We start from the raw sequence: 19,438 nt of genomic DNA, 5'->3' as shown, positions 1-19,438 counted from the left end.
TGATAAATTTGTTCAATTCAAAGCCATGATTGAAAATCAATTCTCTGCTCAGATTAAGACTTTTAGATCAGATGGTGGGGGTGAGGATACCTCTACTAAATTCAAGACTTATCTTTCCCAACAAGGCATTAAATTTCATGTCCATATACTTCTCAACAAAATGGTCTGGTGGAAAGGAAGCACAGACATCTTGTTGAGACCACCATAACACTTTTGTCATAGGCTTCAATGCCTTCCTCTTATTGGTCTTATGCAGTCCTCACTGCATTGACTTTGATCAATTTGCTACCCACTCATGTTCTTGATTTTGATTCTCCCCGGACTAGACTTTATTCTTCACCCCCTGACATCTCTCAACTTAAAGTATTTGGTTGTGCCTGTTATCCTAATCTCAGGTCTTACACTCCTCATAAACTTGCTCCAAGAACCACTGAATGTATCTTTCTAGGTTACCCTATGGGCACTAAAGGTAACCTATGTCTAGACTATGCCAGTAAATACTTATATACTTCCAAACATTTGGTCTTCAATGAAACTAGATTTCCCTTCACATACATCACTTCCACACAATCTTCCTCTCCTTCCTCTTCCTTATCCCTTGATCTCTCTTGGTTCTCCAATCTATCTTGGGTCCTTATTCTACCTCTCAATCTTCTACCACACATGTGTCTACTCCCACCATTATTTCACAATCCCCTATTCCTTCTCTTGAGTCTCAACCTGTTATTTCTTCAGATCACTTACCTTCCTCAGCTCCTTTTGTTTTTGATATTCCATCTGATACTTTACCTTCATTGGTTTCATCTTTGTTTATCTCTTCATCTGCTCCTATACCTAATTTGCCCTCTTCTCATTCCTTATCTACCAATCATCATCCTATGCAAACCAGGTCCAAGAGTGGCATCTCTAAGCCTAACCCCAAGCTATGTTACAAGGCAGTTTTGGATTACACATTTACTAAACCTCCATCTTATAAAGTTGCTACTAAGTACCCTGAGTGGTGTAAGGCTATGGATGATGAGTTTTAAGCCTTGTAGAGACAACAAACATGGTCTTTGGTTCCTACACCTCCCAATGTGAATCTAATTGGCTACAAATGGGTTTTTAAGTTAAAGTTGAATAGTAATGGCTCTATTTCAAGGTACAAGGCCAAATTGGTGGCTAAAGGCTTCCATCAACAAGCAGGCATTAATTATCATGAGACTTTTAGTCCTGTTATCAAGCCTGCCACTGTGAGACTTGTTATGGCCATTGCAGTTAGTTGCAATTGGAGTTTAAGGCAGCTTGATGTGTGTTAGGGGCAAAAAATTTTCCCTCTCGACAAATGAGATTTATGTTGGGTTGGGGGCCTAAACCGAAACTCGACGTTGGGCTTGATGCACGACCCATAGGCTATCGATGAAGATCCAAAGCATTCACTGTATTTTATGCCTTGGGCTTAGGTTGAGACTAACAAGAATGGCCCATAACCAATCCCTATAGTGGACACGTCAACATGGTTAAAAAAAATACTGTAAGAAATAACCCAGCAATAAAGTGTTTCTGCAAAAAATAGCCCAGCGGTAAAGTGCTTCTGCAGTAAATCAGCTCAACAATAAAATGTCCCAGCAGTAAAATGAGATAAAACATAATAAACTTCCAGCTGTTTGTTATTTCACAGATTGAGGAAAATATCTATATTTTCAGACTCATCATTCATTAGCTCTGGAGAAGAGTCTTCTAGTACAACAATATGAGAGAAAAATTCTATAGTAACAGTTACATTATAACCATCAATAGTAAATGAATAAGTAAATATCATGGGTTCCATTATACCAAATAATGAGGAAAACTTAGCGTGAGATAAAGGGAGAGAGAGAAATCCCAGCTAGCGTAGCAAGATCATTATGGTGCCAAGACATGCTCGTGAATATAGTGAGTAATAAGGAAGATTTCAGGTAGTATGAGTAGTAGGAGAGAGTGTGTATAGTAAAACTGTTGGGGCTTTCTGCTGGGGGTAGATAAGTGTTTATGAGTAGAGTTATGAGGAGTGTTTGTGAGCTAAGAGTTGGGAAACTTAGTTTCTAAACTTGAAACTAAGAACTCAATTACTTTTTCAGAGCTTCAAGAAGGCTTAAATAAAGGGGTTAAGGAAGAGTTTTTTCTTCCTGGTGTATATCTTAGTGTGTTCCTCCCTTTAAAGCATTAATGGAGAGTTCCCTTTATATTTTGGGTTTTAGGGGGTAATTAGCAAATAATCTCTGCTAAATCTTTCTCAATCTTCAAAAAATCCTTAAAGAATTGTTCCTAGGATTTTAGCTAAGAGTGGTAAGCTCAACTTTAGAAAGTTCTTGTTGTTTTGGGTAATAACATCTGGGATTCTGACTTAGTATTGAATGCTAATTGGCCTTGGCCGATGGGATTAAAGCATGCATTAGGCTAAAGATCTTGGTTATGCTGCTAGAATCAAAACTCCCTAGGGCAGATTGTATCACCCCAAGCCAAGTGTCAATCTTGGAGCCCTTGTTGGGAACTCTGCTGGGATCCCCTTGGTGCCCTCCAAACCACATTTCCCTAAGTTTCCCCATTTAAGGTTCATGTGTTTGGTCCATGAACCAGAGAATAAATGTTTTTAGTATGAAAATGAATTGATTTCATGTTGTTTTCAGGAGCTTTAATGGCCTGGTTATGGCTGCTCTTGGTTCTTGACCAGATGAGTTGAAGAAGAAAGAAGAGATAGTTGGCTGAAGCTTCCCAGCTTTCTATCACGTCACCTTCAACTTTATGTCACATGAGAAATGATGGAATTTCAGCTTGTGAATGAAGGGTTTTACCCCTGATGGACACATGTCCTCTCCTGATCTGATTGGACAAGTTGGGACTTGATGGGAATGGGCTTCAACTGTTTAGTTGTGCTGAAATTTGGCTAGTCAACTCATGTGATCTCCAGCTGCTGGAATTTGTGTGTAAGCTGGGCTGGCTTAGCTAGGCTTTGTAGTTAAGCTTCTTTGGTCTTGGTTATCCCTACAAAATGAATAGTTTTGTCATTGGTGATATAAATGGGCTTTTATAAATCTTGTAAGAGAGGTATTTCTTAAGGGATGAGTAATTACATTTCCTATGAGTGAGGGATTTAGTATATGCAAAACAAGTGTCAAAAATAATATTTGAGTTTTGTAAGTATGTGCCAAAATAGCTTTTGGGCTTTATAAAATTGGTGTCAAATTAATATTTAGGCTTTGTAAAATAAGTGTCAAATTAATATTTGGGTTTTGTAGGATTATGTAAAAATATTGCCATGTAGTAACGGGCTTTTAGAGGTGTCATATCGTAACAGGCTTTAGAGTGCTGTATCATAACGGGCTTTAGAGATGCCATATCGTAACAGGCTTTAGAGTGTCATATCGTAACAGGCTTTAGAAATGCCATATCGTAACGAACTTTAGAGTGCCGTATCATAACGGGCCTTAGAGGGGGTTTTGTTGGGCTTTTTGGATTTTCCCACAAGGTAAATGTTTTTGGGCTTTCTTGTGGAGATAACATAATTTTGTGGCCCAATTTTGGTAGCAATATGGTGATTATTTTTGTGAAGACCCAAGTTGGATAATATGTGGGATATAATGGGTAATATTTGTGAGAGGGCCCAAGGCAATTTATGGGGCTTATATAAGAAATATTTATGGGAGCCCAATAACATGGAAAATATTTGGGTAATATATATGGGGAATATTTATGTGGGCTCAAAATAATTTATGGGCTTGTGTAGGTATTTTTGTGAGAGGGCTAATGAAATTAAGGCCCAAAAATTTGTACCTCAACAATGTGTCTAATGCCTTCCTACATGACATCCTTGAAGAAGATGTTTACATGCACCAGCCTCCAGGATATGTGGATTCTCTTCATCCCTCATATGTGTGCAAGCTCCACAAGTCTTTATATGGCCTTAAACAGGCTCCTAGAGCCTAGTTTGAGAGGTTCATTTTCCATCTTCTTCATTTGGGATTCATTGTTTCTCTACCTGACAGCTCTCTCTTCATTTTTCAGTATTCAGGCACCATCATCTACCTATTGTTATATGTTGATGATATCATTGTTATAGGCAATAATTCCTCTTAGATTTCTAATCTTATCACTACTCTTAGTCAGGTGTTTGAATTGAAGGACTTGGGCCCCTTGAACTATTTCTTGGGCATTCAGATTTCTCATACTAATCATGGCATCACTCTTACTCAATCTAAGTATGCCTCTGATATTTTACATAGGTTTAATATGGAGAATTCTAAACCCGTGAAGACCCCTTGTTGTTCCTCTTCTCGTTTGGTGCCTCATTCTGGTGTGCCTTTATCTGATCCATCTGTCTATAGGAGTATGGTTGGTGCCCTTCAATATCTAACTTTCACTAGACTTGATCTAGTCTTCAGTGTTCATCAGCTTTAATTTGTCAATTCATGAGCAAGCCTACATCTGATCATTTGGAGGCTGTTAAACAAGTCCTCAGATATCTCAAGGGTACATTGCATCATGGAATTTGTTTCTCACTTGGTCCTTTGACCCTTACTGCCTTTTCTGATGCAGATTGGGCAGGGGACCCTACTGACAGGCGTTCCACCACAGGTTTATTGGTGTTTCTTGGTCCTAATCCCATATCTTGGTCTGCTAAGAAGCAACAGACTGTCTCACGCTCCTCCACAAAAGCTGAGTATAGAGCTCTTGCTACTTCAACTGCTGAATTGTCTTGGCTGCGCATTCTCTTCAAAGAACTTAAAATCTTCCTTCCTTATGTTCTTGTAATCTGGTGTGGCAATGTCTTGACTCTTACTCTTTCTGCCAATCTTGTTTTTCATTCCAGGTTTAAGCATTTGGAAGTTGATTACCATTATATTTATGAAAAGGTTCTTCGCAAGGATCTTCGTGTTGGTTTTGTCTCTGGTAAATTGTTTCATTTATCTAGCACATGTTGTGCACAGCTCATTATCACTGTTTCATTAATCACTTAAGTGATGCGCACCATTCTGGTTGATGTTCTGGTGTTTCTTCTTTAAGCCTTATACAGTGTCGTCTGAAGCAAGAATAAATGTTAGTTACTAATGGCATGAATATTATTTATAATTCCACAATTAACTCCTTGAATCACGGTGCATAGTTTTTATCGTAATCTATTCTGGTATTGGGAATGATGTGTACCTATAAATAGAGAGCTATAGTTCAGATGTAATTATGCTAGTGAAAACAGTTTTCTTCTTCAATAAAATCTTTTCTCCTTATCTCTCTCTCTCTCTCTCTCTCTCTCTCTCTGTTCTTCTTCGTGATCTGTTTTCTCAAGAACTCTTTCTTTGGTTTTACTTGATTCTGCATTCATAAAGTTTCACTGTATTACAATTTCATCACTACAAACTAGTTCCATAAAATCTAATATGATGCGGGCGAAAGTCGCAAGAAGTAGAACACATCTACTTCAAGAAAATAATGTCAAATCCACGAGGGTTTCTCGAATTCATAAGGAGAGATAGTCTAGAATCCACGAGGGTTTCCTGAATTCATAAGGAGAGATAGTCTAGAATCCACCCAAAATAAAGACAAATTTTTTTTATTAAACTGAATATGAATTGTTTAAAGAAAAAAATTACAGATTTAGAAACCTATTTGAAGGCTCCGTAAAATTAACATTTTGAAAATATATTCTAAAATAAATCCTAATTAATACCTAAGAGCATTCCCATCAAGTGTGCCAAATGTGCCAAATGCCAAATATTTGGCACATTTGACACACCAAACACAAAAACAAGCCCTTATCAGCCGTTCCAAATCTCAAAAAATTTGGAACATATCTACAGTACCATCTCAAATATGAGACAGTACGGACAACAATGCCAAACACTATTTGGCTTATTTAATTCGTTTTTTTTTCTCTCCTCCATCATTTGTCTCTCTTCGCCTGCAACCCATCTCTCTCTCTCTCTCTCTCTCTCTCTCTCTCTGGCATTCTCATCGTCGTCTTGCCACGCCGAGAGACAGAGACCACCCAGGCTTAGGGATGGCAATGGGGCGGGGCGGGGCCAAGGATGGGGTCTTCGTCCTCGCCCCGCATAGTTTTGTCTTGCCCCATCCCCGCCCCACCTTGCATGATGGGGAATACTTTCTCACCCCATCCCCGCCCCTTGGGGCCCCACGAAGCCCCGCCCCACCCCGTAAAACTCTACTTTTTGTTAATTTGCCTTACAACTAGTACAATTTTTTTAATGAAACCTATTTCGTTAATAAAAATATACTTGAAATTATAACTAAATTTATCCCATCAAATCAAATCAATTTTTAGAAAAAATTGAATAATATATCCAAGTGTTTAACAAGACAATCATTAAAAATAAATAAATAAATAAAAATCTCATAGTATAACACATAAAAAAATAAAGGCAGAGAATCATATTGGATAGAATAAAATATGTTAATATTAATATGTTTATTTAAATAGTAGGGTTTTAGGTATGAAAAATTTACAATTATAACTTTTAGTAACGCGGGATGGGGCGGGGCGGGGCGGGGTGGGTCTAAAAAGCCTAAACCCATCCCTGCCCTGCCCCGTGGTGCGGGGCTAAAATCTTGCCCCATCCCCTCCCCACCGCCTTTGCGGGGCGGGGAAAACTCGTGTGGAGCGAAGCGAGGACGGGCGGGTTAAGCGGGGCGGGGAAAAATTGCCACCAGGCTCGCCACTGATCACTGACCCACTTTGCGACGAAGAGGAACTCCAGTGTGAAGGACATGGTGGCCGGAAGTGAAAACTTCCATCAGCGACGGCGACGGAGACGATTGTCCTGATTTGATTGTCGCTCTTGAAAGGTAACAAACACTGAAGGAGGAGAGAAAAAAAAAATGGGTTTGTGCCGATTCAATTTATGATTTTAGTGTAAATTGTAATTAATTTTATAATTGATTCGGTGGATTTGGGATGTGGGTTTGTTTGATTTGGTGGATGTGGGTTTGTGTCGGTGGTGGATGTTCGGTGGTGGTGTGGGTTTGTTTGGTTTGGTCTCTCTGGTTGTGTTTTTTTTTTTTTTTTTTTGAGGTGGCGTTGGTGGATGTGGGTTTGTGCCGGTGATGGATGTGGGTTTATGCCGGTGGTGGGTTTGGGATGTGGGTTTGTTTGGTTTGGTCTCTCTGGTTGTGTTTTTTTTTTTTTTTTTTTGAGGTGGCGTTGCTGGATATGGGTTTGTGCCGGTGGTGGCCGTCAGTGTTGTTGCCAGTGGTGGCCATCGGTGTTTGTGCCAGTGGTGGCCATTGGTGATGATGATGATGATAGTGATAGTGATAGGGATAGGGAGGAGGTAATATATTATTTTAATGTGTAGTAAATATTATTTTAATGTATAGAATTAAAGTATAGAACATCTGATAAATAGTATGTTGTAAAATGATATGCTAAAATGATAAAGTTGGTTTTTGACGTGTCAAAATGGCATTTTTTTTAGAGAACTGATGAAAATGCTCTAACCATAATAAGAATCTAAATTGACCTAAAACACACTAAAAACACCTAAAATCAAGCAAATAAAAATCGTAAAACTAAAATTCAGAAAATTAAAATTAAAAATCAAAATTAATAAATAAAAAAAAAAAATAAATTGCAGATTCTATCTTATATCATAATATAAGTTTGATGTTGGAATGAAAAATCGTAATGCAATATAATAAAAGTTGGGTTTACATACTGTATTTGTGTTATGTAATTTACTGTTGGTATCGTAAACGGTTCTTTTACCACACAAAACATTGAAATTTTATGCCAGAGAGAAGTAGGAAACAAAAAATTGGAAAAGTGAGATCCAGCGCCGTATCCTAGCAACTTCGAGCCAAGTTCTGGTGGCTCAGATAGTTGAAACTTGAAAGAAAATCAAAGTAGGTCGGTCTTGCTAATAGTCTCATAAATGCATTCTCCTTTCTCATGAAAACTTAAGAGATACAAGCCTGTCAAATCCATCAGTTTCCAAAGAGAAAAGATGAACCAAAAAAGTAATAAGTTTAAACTCACCCCTGATATGCATTTGAGATAAATGCTTTCAAAAACATTCTAATTATAATAGACGATCAAACAAAATAAATGATCAATGAAGTTCAACTTGGAATACAATGTAAGGCAAAACATAGAGGCTCTTACTTTCACCAGAATTATACAAATACTCTTACTGCCGTGCGAAAGTAAGAAACAGTGGAAATCATTAAAAAATTGTAAAGAATCAAACTGATTGTCTCCAACTATAATTCCTTGGCTCCTGGCATAAGCCACTCCAATGCATTTCTTCTATGCCACAGCGGGCATGTCTTTTAGCCATGGATCCAGGGGCTTACCAATTGAGTACACAATAAAACCAATCTCACGCAGCTTTTCCACATCAACGACGTTCCTGCCATCAAATACAAAAGCTGGTTTCTGCATGTTATCATATATCCTCTTGTAATCAAGTGTCTTGAACTCATCCCACTCAGTCAGAATGCAGATACCATGGGCATCCTTTGTTGCCTCATAAGCTTCCCAAACCACACTCACTTGCTTCACAGTGGAGGGGCTCATTGGCTGGAGGTGAATAGGATGATCCCAAGTAAACTTGTCCATTGTAAGGTCCCTCTGAATCTGGTCTTCAGTGACCTGTGGATCATATATGCTCAGCCGGGCCTTGTCACCCAATAGCCCCTTGCACACATCAATGGCTGGGGTCTCTCTTGTGTCACCAGTATCTTTCTTGAAAGCAAATCCCAAAACAGCAATCTTCTTATTTGAAACTGTGTTAAACATGGAGGCAACAACACGGTTCACAAAGCGGTTCTTTTGGTAATCATTGATCTTGATGACTTGTTTCCAGTACTCCGCCACCTCAGGAAGGCCATTACACTCACAGATGTAAACAAGATTCAGAATATCCTTCTGGAAGCAGGATCCACCAAAACCAACACTAGCATTGAGGAACTTGGGTCCAATCCTTGAGTCCTTACCAACAGCATATGATACTTGTGTAATATTTGCCCCAGTAGCCTCGCAGAGGGCTGACATTGCATTAACAGAGGATATTCTCTGGGCCAAGAAGGCATTGGCAGCAAGCTTTGAGAGTTCTGCAGACCAGAGATTGGTGGTTAGGATACGTTCTTCAGGGACCCATTGAGCATAGACATCCTTCAATGCTTGGATGGCCTTCTGGCCTTCTGGGGTTTCCCGGCCTCCAATTAGGACTCGGTCTGGTTTAAGAAGATCTTCAATTGCAGTTCCCTCAGCAAGGAATTCTGGGTTTGAGAGAATTTGGAATTGGATTCCCTTGCTGTTGTGGGTCAGAATTTTTTCAATTGCCTCAGCAGTTTTGACAGGGACTGTAGATTTCTCAACAACAATTTTGTTAGATTTTGACACGTCAGCGATCATGCGAGCTGCACTCTCCCAATATGTCAGATCTGCAGCCTTGCCTGCCCCAAGACCCCGAGTTTTGGTTGGGGTGTTGACAGAGACAAAAACTATATCAGCCTCTGAGACATGTTTCTCCACATCGGTGCTGAAGAATAGGTTCTTGCCTCGGCATTGCTTCACAACACCATCAAGTCCTGGCTCATAGATGGGGAGCTGGTCACTGTTCCAGGCTGTGATCCGAGATACGGAGATATCCACAACAGCCACTTCGATAGATGGGCACTTGAGTGCAATAATAGCCATTGTTGGGCCCCCAACATATCCAGCACCAATGCAACAGACCTTCACCATTTTCCTTTTCAACTTTAACCCCTGAACAAGATTAGGTTCATGAATATCAGAAACAGGAAAACTCATATCCAGATGACCCAATTGCAATCAACCTACTGGACAATACAGTACAACTAAGATATAATTTTTTAGAATTCACCCACCACTAGAGGATAAGATCACACCCCCCATGTTCACCAAAGACTGAAATATGAAAGGAATGGAGGAAAATGCCATATCTTTTGTTCAAAACTGGTTCCAAGACTGGTAAAAAAAATGAAAAATGGAGGGTTTTTAGCCACCCTATTATTGTTATGAATTTTGGTTTTCCAAACATGTGATTTTTATATGATCTCATAACAAGATTGATAGAGAGGAAAGGGGACAACACTCTGCTTAAAAGTGGTTAAAAATAAATAAAACCTTGCAGACACAGAATTTGCTAGAATCTTAAAGCTGAAAACTGGATTTTTCGGATTGACTGAAGCAAAGAGAATAAACAGCTCATGACAGTGAAATAACGTGTTCTAACTTGACCAACAATGCAGGAATATAATGATGATGAAAGGTAAGCCAAATCAGATCTGACCCAAATGCAGGATCAACATCAATTTGCGGCTTAGAAATAGAATAGCAATGCAGGTGACCGATCAAGACCATTGATATAACAACTTAACAACATTGAATTAATAGTTACAAAATTGCATCAGATCCATAACCAATTATCTCGATTTATATACTCAATGTTAAGTATCAATCAGAAAACAATCCTGAGAAATCTTAAAATCAAATACGGAAAGCGAAAATGGCAAATAGATCGGATGAGCACAGAGATGAAAGATAAGACCCATTTCAGATCACAAACAAAAAACAAACATAAACGTGTTTTTAGGGGAGGGGGGGCTCCAAAAATTAAGGTAATGTTTTTAGAATTGGAATCAGAAATTTGAAATAGAGGGTCGAGATATACTTACCCTCTGAAGTAGTAGTAGTAGTTTCTCAAAGCCCTGTGGATTTTTTATTATTATTTTGTGAATGAGGAAGAGCGGGGTGGGAGGGAGCTCTTTATATACGCAACTAACCCGTGTCCGAATCTACCCCTGTGCTCTGCCGAAAAGGACAGGCCAGCCCCCAACCAAGGCCCCACTACAGCTTGCTGTTAGTGTGGCTCCCAACACGTTTTCTTTCGTATATATGAATCATACAATTAATTTCCACTAGGCATCAATTAATTTTGTGTAATAAGTAGGTCCAAGTCTAACAATAGATTTTTTTTTTTTAAGAAGACATAGGATGTGTTTGGATTCTGCTAATTTTGCTGAAAATTGAAAACAATAAAAAAATATTTTTCGAATTTTTGTTCACACCAAAAACACTATTTATTTGCCTATTTGCACGATTCATGTTCCATGAACAATGCAATAGGCGCTGGTTAAAAAAAAAAAAAAAAAAAGCCGAAAACGCAAAACATGAGATGTAGACGCCAAATCCAAACGCCTTCATAATAACAAACTTATTTCTTAATAAAGTCTAAGTTGGTACCCTTTATTGTCAATAGTCTTGTAGTTAGTACTTAGAGCATTCACAATTGCTTTTTACAAAATATTTAATTTTATCATCTCAAAAGTTATTTTATCTATTATACTTTACTATTTTATAAGAGTAAGATTTAGGTACAGTACTTAGGTAATGTTCTTAAGGTTCCCTTCTTAAGATTCTGTCATGTGGATTTTTTCTTATGGGATAGAAGTATATTTCTTAGTTAAATAACCATGTGGCTAAATTTTAAAAGAAAAACCTAAGGAACAACACCTAAGGTACTGTATCTAAGTTTTGTTCATTTTATAATACATCCAACATCCCAACTTTTATTTTATCATACAACATATTAAAATAATATATTTACATAATAAAATAATATAACCTAAAACCCAAAGTCAGTGAAAGAGGGAGACAAAATGATAAGAAAGAGGCTGAACGAATAAAACAGAATAAAAAAATAAATACAAGCTACTACAATAAGTTGCATACATAAGAGCCTACTGTAGCAATATTATAAATTGTTTAGGATATGAAAACCGGATAAAGCATCATTTTAGTATTTGTGGATTGTAAAATACAATTTTGAGGCTTTTACAAGCTCCAATACTAATGCGTAGCAGCTAGCTTCAATTGGCTATATATATATATATATATATATATATATATATTTTAATTTATTTTTTCGAACTATCTAAAAATATACTCCATATCACTTCTTTATTAGAGGGAAAAAAAAAAGGGAGAGGATTAGAAATGTTAAATCAAAACGAAATTACAAAAGTGCCCATGCGCTATGGAAAAGTCAAGCAGTAACTACTTGGCAATTGGGCATTAGCATTGTGATTCTCTGATTCTACGCGTTTGCTCTGCAAGGCAATGCTCTGTAAAGCTATTGTTCGTGAGTTTCCAGGATGGTATCCCAAAAGTATATATTAATTACTTCTTTGGGAGATTGTTTTTTGCTATGAACTTCTTTGTGAGATTAGACATACTCACTAGTGGACTTAATACTACTTTACATATGTTTGATTCTTAAAAATTAAAAAAAAAAAAATTAAAATTTTAATATGTTTGATATTATTATAAGTTATATAATTATACATTTTCAAAAAGAGAATTTTAACCTATAATGTTTGCTACTGGTGAAGTTTTTTATTTTACAACAAAATACTCTACTAATTGTGCTAACTGAAAACCGCTTGTTCTAAGATTCTTGTAAGCTCTTTGTGGTATTCTAATTCTAAGCCTAGGATTATGAAATTCTTATTTTGCACTATCTTGAATTATTATTATTTATTTGGTAGTGGTCAAGAAGTGAGGTATGACTAGTATTAAACTAGCATGTTTGGTAGACTGTAATATATACTGTAATGTAATAGTTATTTCTATAATTTAGCTATTATTTAGTTTAGTTGTGTTTTTATTACAAAGAATAGTAATTTCTTATGAATAGTTATTCTTCAAAGAGAAATGAGGAATAACTATTCTTCTTTAAAAGGGTTGTATTAGTTATTCCTTAATAAGTGCAATAATTTCAAATTTTAATATATTTCCAAATAAACAAACTTTCCATATACATCTAACAATTATAAAAAATCATAAAAATAACATATATCTCTCTTAAAGTTAAAAAATAACAATTTTTAAGGAGATATATTTGTATTAGTAAGATATTTCCTAAAATAAATCTTAAGTTTTATTCTAATGTTATAACTTACAACCAAACTTATGAATAAATTTAGTTATTACATTACAACACATTTTATTCCTAGTAATAAATATTACAATTCATGTCGTAATCCTCATTCAATGTACCAAACGTACCCTTAGTCATTTTTTTAGAGTGTATTAATCTATGCTAATCTAGATTGAATGATGTACACAATACTTAATACTCTGTGTCAATTTTTAACCACAACTCAATGAAGCATAAATTATGATTTTTTTTAAGCATAGATTATTAGTTCGAATATCTTGTTTTCCTTACCTTGTATCAAAATTCACTTATTAAAAAAAAATCAAATGGTAGGAATAAAAAAATAAAATTGATGTGTAATAAGTGCCACAATTTACCATTGGACATTGTTGTAGGACGGAACTTGCGAATTTCATTTTCAACCTTTTTTTTTCCTTTTTTTCTTCATTGCACTTATAATTTCAACCTGGAAAAGAAAAGGAATTGAAGATAAAATTACCTCTTCCTTTCCAAAGTTTTTTTGTTGGGTGTTCTCTAAAGAAGCTTTAGTCTATTTTTTTTTCTCTCCAAACGTTTTGTAGTGGCATCCCAAATGAATGGGTATTTTAAACAAAAGTTCTCCGCATTAAGTACCCATTTGGTTAGTGCATTTTGGGCCAATAATCACAATTGCAGTTTTAAAATGTAAATTTTTGTGTTTTCACAATGGACTCTTTGAGCAAAAATTTCAAATCGCAACAAAATGCACTAAAGATGTAAAAAAAAAACCTATTTTACATCATCAAATACTACTTTATCTAATTTATCAATTAATTTTACAATTACACTCCACATCACAATTCTTATTTTTTCATACAATCTGATAAAATAATATAAATTACCCAATAAAATAAATATAAAACTCCCATTTCTTTCTCTCCTTCTCAACCACCCATCACACAAACCCAAACCCAAAAAAAACCCCTCCACTACCCACCACCCAAACCCAATCAACCCAACTCAGCCACCACCACCAACCAAACCTAAAACCACCACCAACAACCAAAGCAACCACCATAATCAGCCACATTGCCCACCGTAACAACCATAATTGCCACCACCACCAAACCACAAACCCACCAGAATCCACCACAAAACCATCCACTACCCACCACAAACCAAAACAAAAAAAAACTCATCCACTACCCACACAAACCCATCGGAACAAACCACAATCATTGCTCTGGCCCAAGGACTAGAGACTGCCAACTCAATCCATAACCACCCATCACACAAATCCAAACCAAAAAAAACCCCCCCACCGCCCAAACCCAATCAACCCAATTCAGCCACCACCACCAACAACTAAAGCAACCACCATAATCAGCCACACTGCCAACCATAACAACCATAATCGCCACTACCACCATGCCACAATCAACAAACACCATCAAAACCACAAACCCACCAAAATCTGCCACAAAACCATCCACTGCCCACCACAAACGAAAACAAAAAACTCATCCACTTCCCACACAAACCCATCGGAACAAACCACAACCACCGCTCCAACCTAAGGACTAGAGCCTGCCGACCCAATCCATAACCGTCGACCAAAACAACAAACAACCACTACCACAACCACCGATCTACACCAAAACTCAAAACCCACAACCTACAACCCCCATGCCACCACGCCACCACCGTACCACAACCATCGGACCACCCCACAACCAAGCGAAAACCCATGCCACATAACCCATAACCCTCATGCCACCACAACCACGCTACCACCGTGCCACCACCATCGAACCACCCCACACCTAGCAACAACCCACTCCATAGATGACAGAAATCACAACCCACGTGACCTATAGCCTATAACCCCACGCCACCAAAACCCACGACCACACCACCACCGCCCTACCATCATCAGTAGCTGGGAGATGAGAAAGCATTGGTTTGAGAGATTCGAGTTTGTTGAGAGAGAGAGAACTGATGAGAGAGAGAGAGGAGTATTTTATTTTTATTTGCAAAAAGAGAGAATAAAATATTATAAAAAAAATTTACATCTTGAGCTACAGTGGGTTGTAAAAACCCCCCAATTTGCTATTTTACCAACCAAAACCTCAAAAATTTTATCTAGGTATGTATATCTTTTTTTTAGCAACTATGAATAGTAAGTTCTTAAATATACAACATACAATTCATGGGTTGTAAATATAAAAATTAATTTTATTGGAGAGAGAGAGAGAGAGAGAAACAATTTTTTTTTTTTATTTGATTGTGTAGGTTATATTATTTTATTGGGTTGTGTAAAATAAGAATTGAGATTCTTAAATGAGTTGGCAAAATAGATAAAATAGTATTTGATGATGTAAAATAGGTCTTTTTTTATATCCTTAAATGTGAATGCTGGAACCCACTATTTACTGTTGCTAAATTTTTTTAGCAATAGCAACCCAGTTAAACCAAATTTTAAGCATATGAAGATGTAAAATAGCAATTTGAGAAGTTTTACACCCCAATGCTAATGCTCAAATAAGCTAATTCAAACTCATGCTCATGCCCTAAACAACAAATAAATTGATAGTTTAGTTGGTAGGTCTTTGTTTTCCCATGTTTCTTAATGAGAAAAAGGACTGCTAGAAGCCTAGAATTATTCAAGTCAAAGTACGAGCAGTGATTTTCATGTGCATTAAGGTCATCACCAGACAATATAATTGTACCTTATTTGTTAAAGTACGAAGGGAAAACTTCAAAACTAAGGATAAACTTGCTTCAGGAGTCAGAAAAGAAGGAGCGTTTTCGAAGCTAAATCATAAGGAGGACACATTTTAAAGACTTTTTTTTTTTTTTTTTTGACAGAAAAGCGGTACACATTTTAAAAGACTTAAAAAGGTTGAAATAATGAAGCCGCATGAAAGGTCCCGTTGATGATTACTTATACATTTTTTTTTTTTTTTTTTTTTTTTTGAGAAGGGATGATTACTTATACTAGTGCCCATAATTTAAGCAATAAAATGTTAAACTACTAGATTGATGGATTAAATGATAACAAAAGGTTTGAAATATGAACTATGAAGTAATTCCTCGGTGGCTTCAAGAATTTTTTTTAGGAGCATCATTAAAAAAAAACTTAAATTATACAAAATTTAATAAAAAGATAATTTTATATTTTGACAAAAAAAAAAAGTCTTACAATTTCTTTTTACAAATTTTCTTATTTTGAAATTATTGCATGATAATTTCATTATCAATACTACAAGCTACACGTCTTTCAAAATTTTAGTTAAATAAAATTTTCTTAAACCTTTTCTTTTTGTTTGTAAAGACCTAATATATTTTTAAGAAAACTAAAGTTTAAAGATAAAATTTAGCTACAAACTTAGTTGTAGTCTAAGACTACAACTCCCACTAAACAATTAACATGGCTACTGTAGGGGCAAAGGCCCAAGATCATGGGCCTTGGGCCCCGTATGAGAAGATTGACCACGTTTGAGGAGAAGACATGAGTGCCAAAAGGGCTCCCAGCCCAACTTTTGTGAGCCTGAAGATGTTTAGAAGGCAGTCCGAGGAGAAATGTCTCCTCCGACGTAACAAATATGTCTCAAACATGCACTCTGTCTGCTAGAAGGACCCACCCCAACGGGCATTAGTAACAAGGATGAGTCACACAGGCCCGTAGGAAGGAAGGAAGCGTAAGGTGTCCAAGGAAAGGCTGCAGCTGCCACATTAAATGCATTGCAGCTACTTTTCTAGCAGCATTAATGTGGAAAGGACCTGTGAACAGTGCTATCTTGGCTACCACAACTCACAAAAAGATGGAGGGGGATGTTTGATGGGATAGGCACTCAAGTGAGGGTCCAGATGATCAACAAGTGTAAGGCCCTGATGACTTCGAGAACAGAAGAACAGTGCAAGAACCATAGTCTTTGAACAAGGATCTGTGTTCATTCCACGCGTCTCCTCGTACTAAGAATCTATGGACGTGAATGGGATTTTCTTATTTTCAATCATTTTATGGCCCAACTTTAACTAGAATACACTTCGTTTAGGCCTAGTTCTATAGCCCACTCTCTATAAATTCATTCTCCCGGGGCTCTTTGGATCAGAATCCCAATGGCAAGACAACTTTCTGAACCTCGAACGGGAAAGAGATCAAAACAAGCGACGAGAGGATAGCGTGAATACCTCCCACCCGAGTAGAGGTCGCTCGAAAGGGAAAGGTCATGCATCCCAAAAGCAGGACGATACTAGGGCTTTACAGCAAGAAATCGACAACTTGAAGAGGAAGTTACGCCGAGCACAGCGAAGGTGTCCTTCCCCCAGTCCAAACACCAACGATGAAGAGAACAATGAGTACAGGCGAAGGTCGAGAATCCCACCAAGTGAAACCTTCTCCTATGAGGAAGAGCAACCTCACAAACACGGCCACAAAAGTTTGTCTTACAAGGGCCTAGCAAACGACACCATGAGTAAGGCCTTGGACCGCATCTCTCAGTCACCCTTCATGCGCAAGATAGAAGGGGCTGAACTTCCTCGGCAATTCCACCAACCCACTTTTGCTATATATAACGGTCGAACGTAAGCCAGTTTAACCAGAGGATGGCCGTCCATTCCAGAGACGAGGCGTTGATGTGCAAGGTGTTCCCGTCCAGTTTGGGACACATGGCGATGAGATGGTTTGACAGCCTCAAGCCAAACTCCATAAATTCTTTTAAGCAACTAACCCAAGCTTTCGGTTCTCGCTTCATAACGAGCAGCAGGGTTCCTCGGCCCTTAGATTCCCTCCTGTCCTTGTTCATGCGAGAAGGAGAGACCCTGAAGGCCTACTCAGATAGGTATTGGGAGATATATAACGAGATAGAGGGAAATTACGATGACGTCGCCATCAGCACCTTCAAGAGAGGCCTGCCGACAGAGCACGGTTTAAGGAAGTCCTTAACTGGGAAACCGGTCACCAGCGTGCGCCAACTCATAGACCGAATCGACAAGTACAAGAGGGTCGAAGAGGACCAATAGACGGGAAAGGGCAAAGCAAAGGTTGTCCCTCAGGAGAGGAGGGACTTCAGGTCGGACCGATTTGGCAACAATAACCGGCCGAGAAGGGATTACTTAAAGCAGTCTAGATCCACCGAGGCACAGGCAGTCCACGCTGTGTTCCGAGAACCATTACATAAAATCTTAGAAAAAGTCAAGAACAAATCGTTCTTTCAATGGCTAAGTAGGATGGCAAGCGACCCCGCGAAACATAACCAGAGCCTATATTGCGAATACCACTAGGAACCAGGGCACACCACTGATGACTGCAGAAACCTGAAAAACCACTTGGACCGGCTGGTTCAAGAGGGAAAGCTGAGACATCTCTTGCATTATCCCGTTGGACGACAAGAGCAGACGGGCGTCGAGGCAAGGCAAAGCACCTTGAGACCGCCTATTGGCACGATAATGTCATTCTTGCCGCTCTAGAAAGAACCGGCTCCCATCCTTTTAGAGTGATGTCAGTGGCTCGACTCCCCATTGAAGCTGACGACCGTGAATCTAAGAGGGCTAAAGGGATGGCCTCGCCCATACTCGGATTCTCAGATGAGGATAAAGTTGGAACCATCCAGCCCCACGACAATGCTCTAGTCGTCACACTTAGGATTGGGGGATATGACGTGAAGAGGGTGCTAGTTGATCAAGGCAGTGTCATGAAGGTAATGTACCCCGACTTGTACAAGGGGCTGAAGTTGAGACCAGAAGACCTGACAACATACGACTCCCATTTAGTAAGTTTCGAAGGGAAAACTGTTACTCCGAAAGGCCAGATTAGGCTGCCTATACAAACAAGCTCAGACATAGTGGAAGTGGATTTCATAGTGGTGGATGCATATTCGCCCTACACCGCCATAGTAGCCAGACCGTGGCTTCATGCCCTAGGAGCTGTATCCTCAACCTTACACCAAAAGGTGAAGTACCCGTCGGAGGGTCAGGTCAAAGAAGTGATCGGGGACCAAGCCATGGCCCGGCAATGCATGGTGTCCGCCATCTCGCGATGACCGAATACCGAGCCCTCTACTTCTGCCGAGAATGGCTTATAGCAATTAACAGCCCCGACCTCGGGTGGTGGGGGACCTACCGAGGAGGCGAGTTGTGAGGATTTGGAAAAAGTTCTTGTGGGCTCCGATCCTAAAAGATTTTTTCAAGTAGACTTAGAACTGCCGCCCCAAGAGAAGGAAAAGTTGATTGATTTTCTCAGAGAGAATGTGGATGTGTTTGCATGGGACGCCTACGAGGCTCCGGGGGTCGATCCGAATTTCATTTGCCATCATCTTAATGTTAGTCCGGCCGTTATGCCTAAGAAACAACCTCCTCGACAACCGTTGAAAGAGCATGCGGATGCGGTAAGAGAGGAGGTGATGAAATTAAAGAAAGCAGGGGCTATCAAAGAAGTTTTCTACCCCGAGTGGCTGGCCAATACAGTTGTGGTGAAAAAGAAGAGTGGGAAATGGCGAGTCTGCGTGGACTTCACGGACCTG

General features: G+C 38.5%; 2 protein-coding genes across 2 annotated transcripts; one reads left to right on the top strand and one right to left on the bottom strand.

Moving 5' to 3' along the window:
• Window positions 1-7,990: 7,990 nt before the first annotated feature.
• Window positions 7,991-10,818, bottom strand: LOC126713630 (UDP-glucose 6-dehydrogenase 1). Its single transcript, XM_050413438.1, has 2 exons — window positions 10,672-10,818; window positions 7,991-9,739 (listed from the first exon to the last, which is right to left on the bottom strand). The coding sequence occupies exon 2, from the start codon at window positions 9,716-9,718 to the stop codon at window positions 8,276-8,278; it is 1,443 nt and encodes a 480-aa protein (XP_050269395.1). The 5' UTR covers window positions 9,719-9,739; window positions 10,672-10,818; the 3' UTR covers window positions 7,991-8,275.
• Window positions 10,819-18,415: 7,597 nt separating this feature from the next.
• LOC126698782 (uncharacterized) lies at window positions 18,416-18,958 on the top strand. Its single transcript, XM_050396217.1, has one exon. It carries the CDS (start codon window positions 18,416-18,418, stop codon window positions 18,956-18,958), a length of 543 nt encoding a protein of 180 aa, XP_050252174.1.
• Window positions 18,959-19,438: the final 480 nt, after the last annotated feature.

This window comes from Quercus robur, chromosome 2, assembly GCF_932294415.1.
Source record: "Quercus robur chromosome 2, dhQueRobu3.1, whole genome shotgun sequence".
NCBI classification, from domain to species: Eukaryota; Viridiplantae; Streptophyta; class Magnoliopsida; order Fagales; family Fagaceae; genus Quercus; species Quercus robur.
The sequence above is the reverse complement of the archived record's forward strand: the minus strand, read 5'-3'. Positions and strand labels throughout refer to the sequence as shown.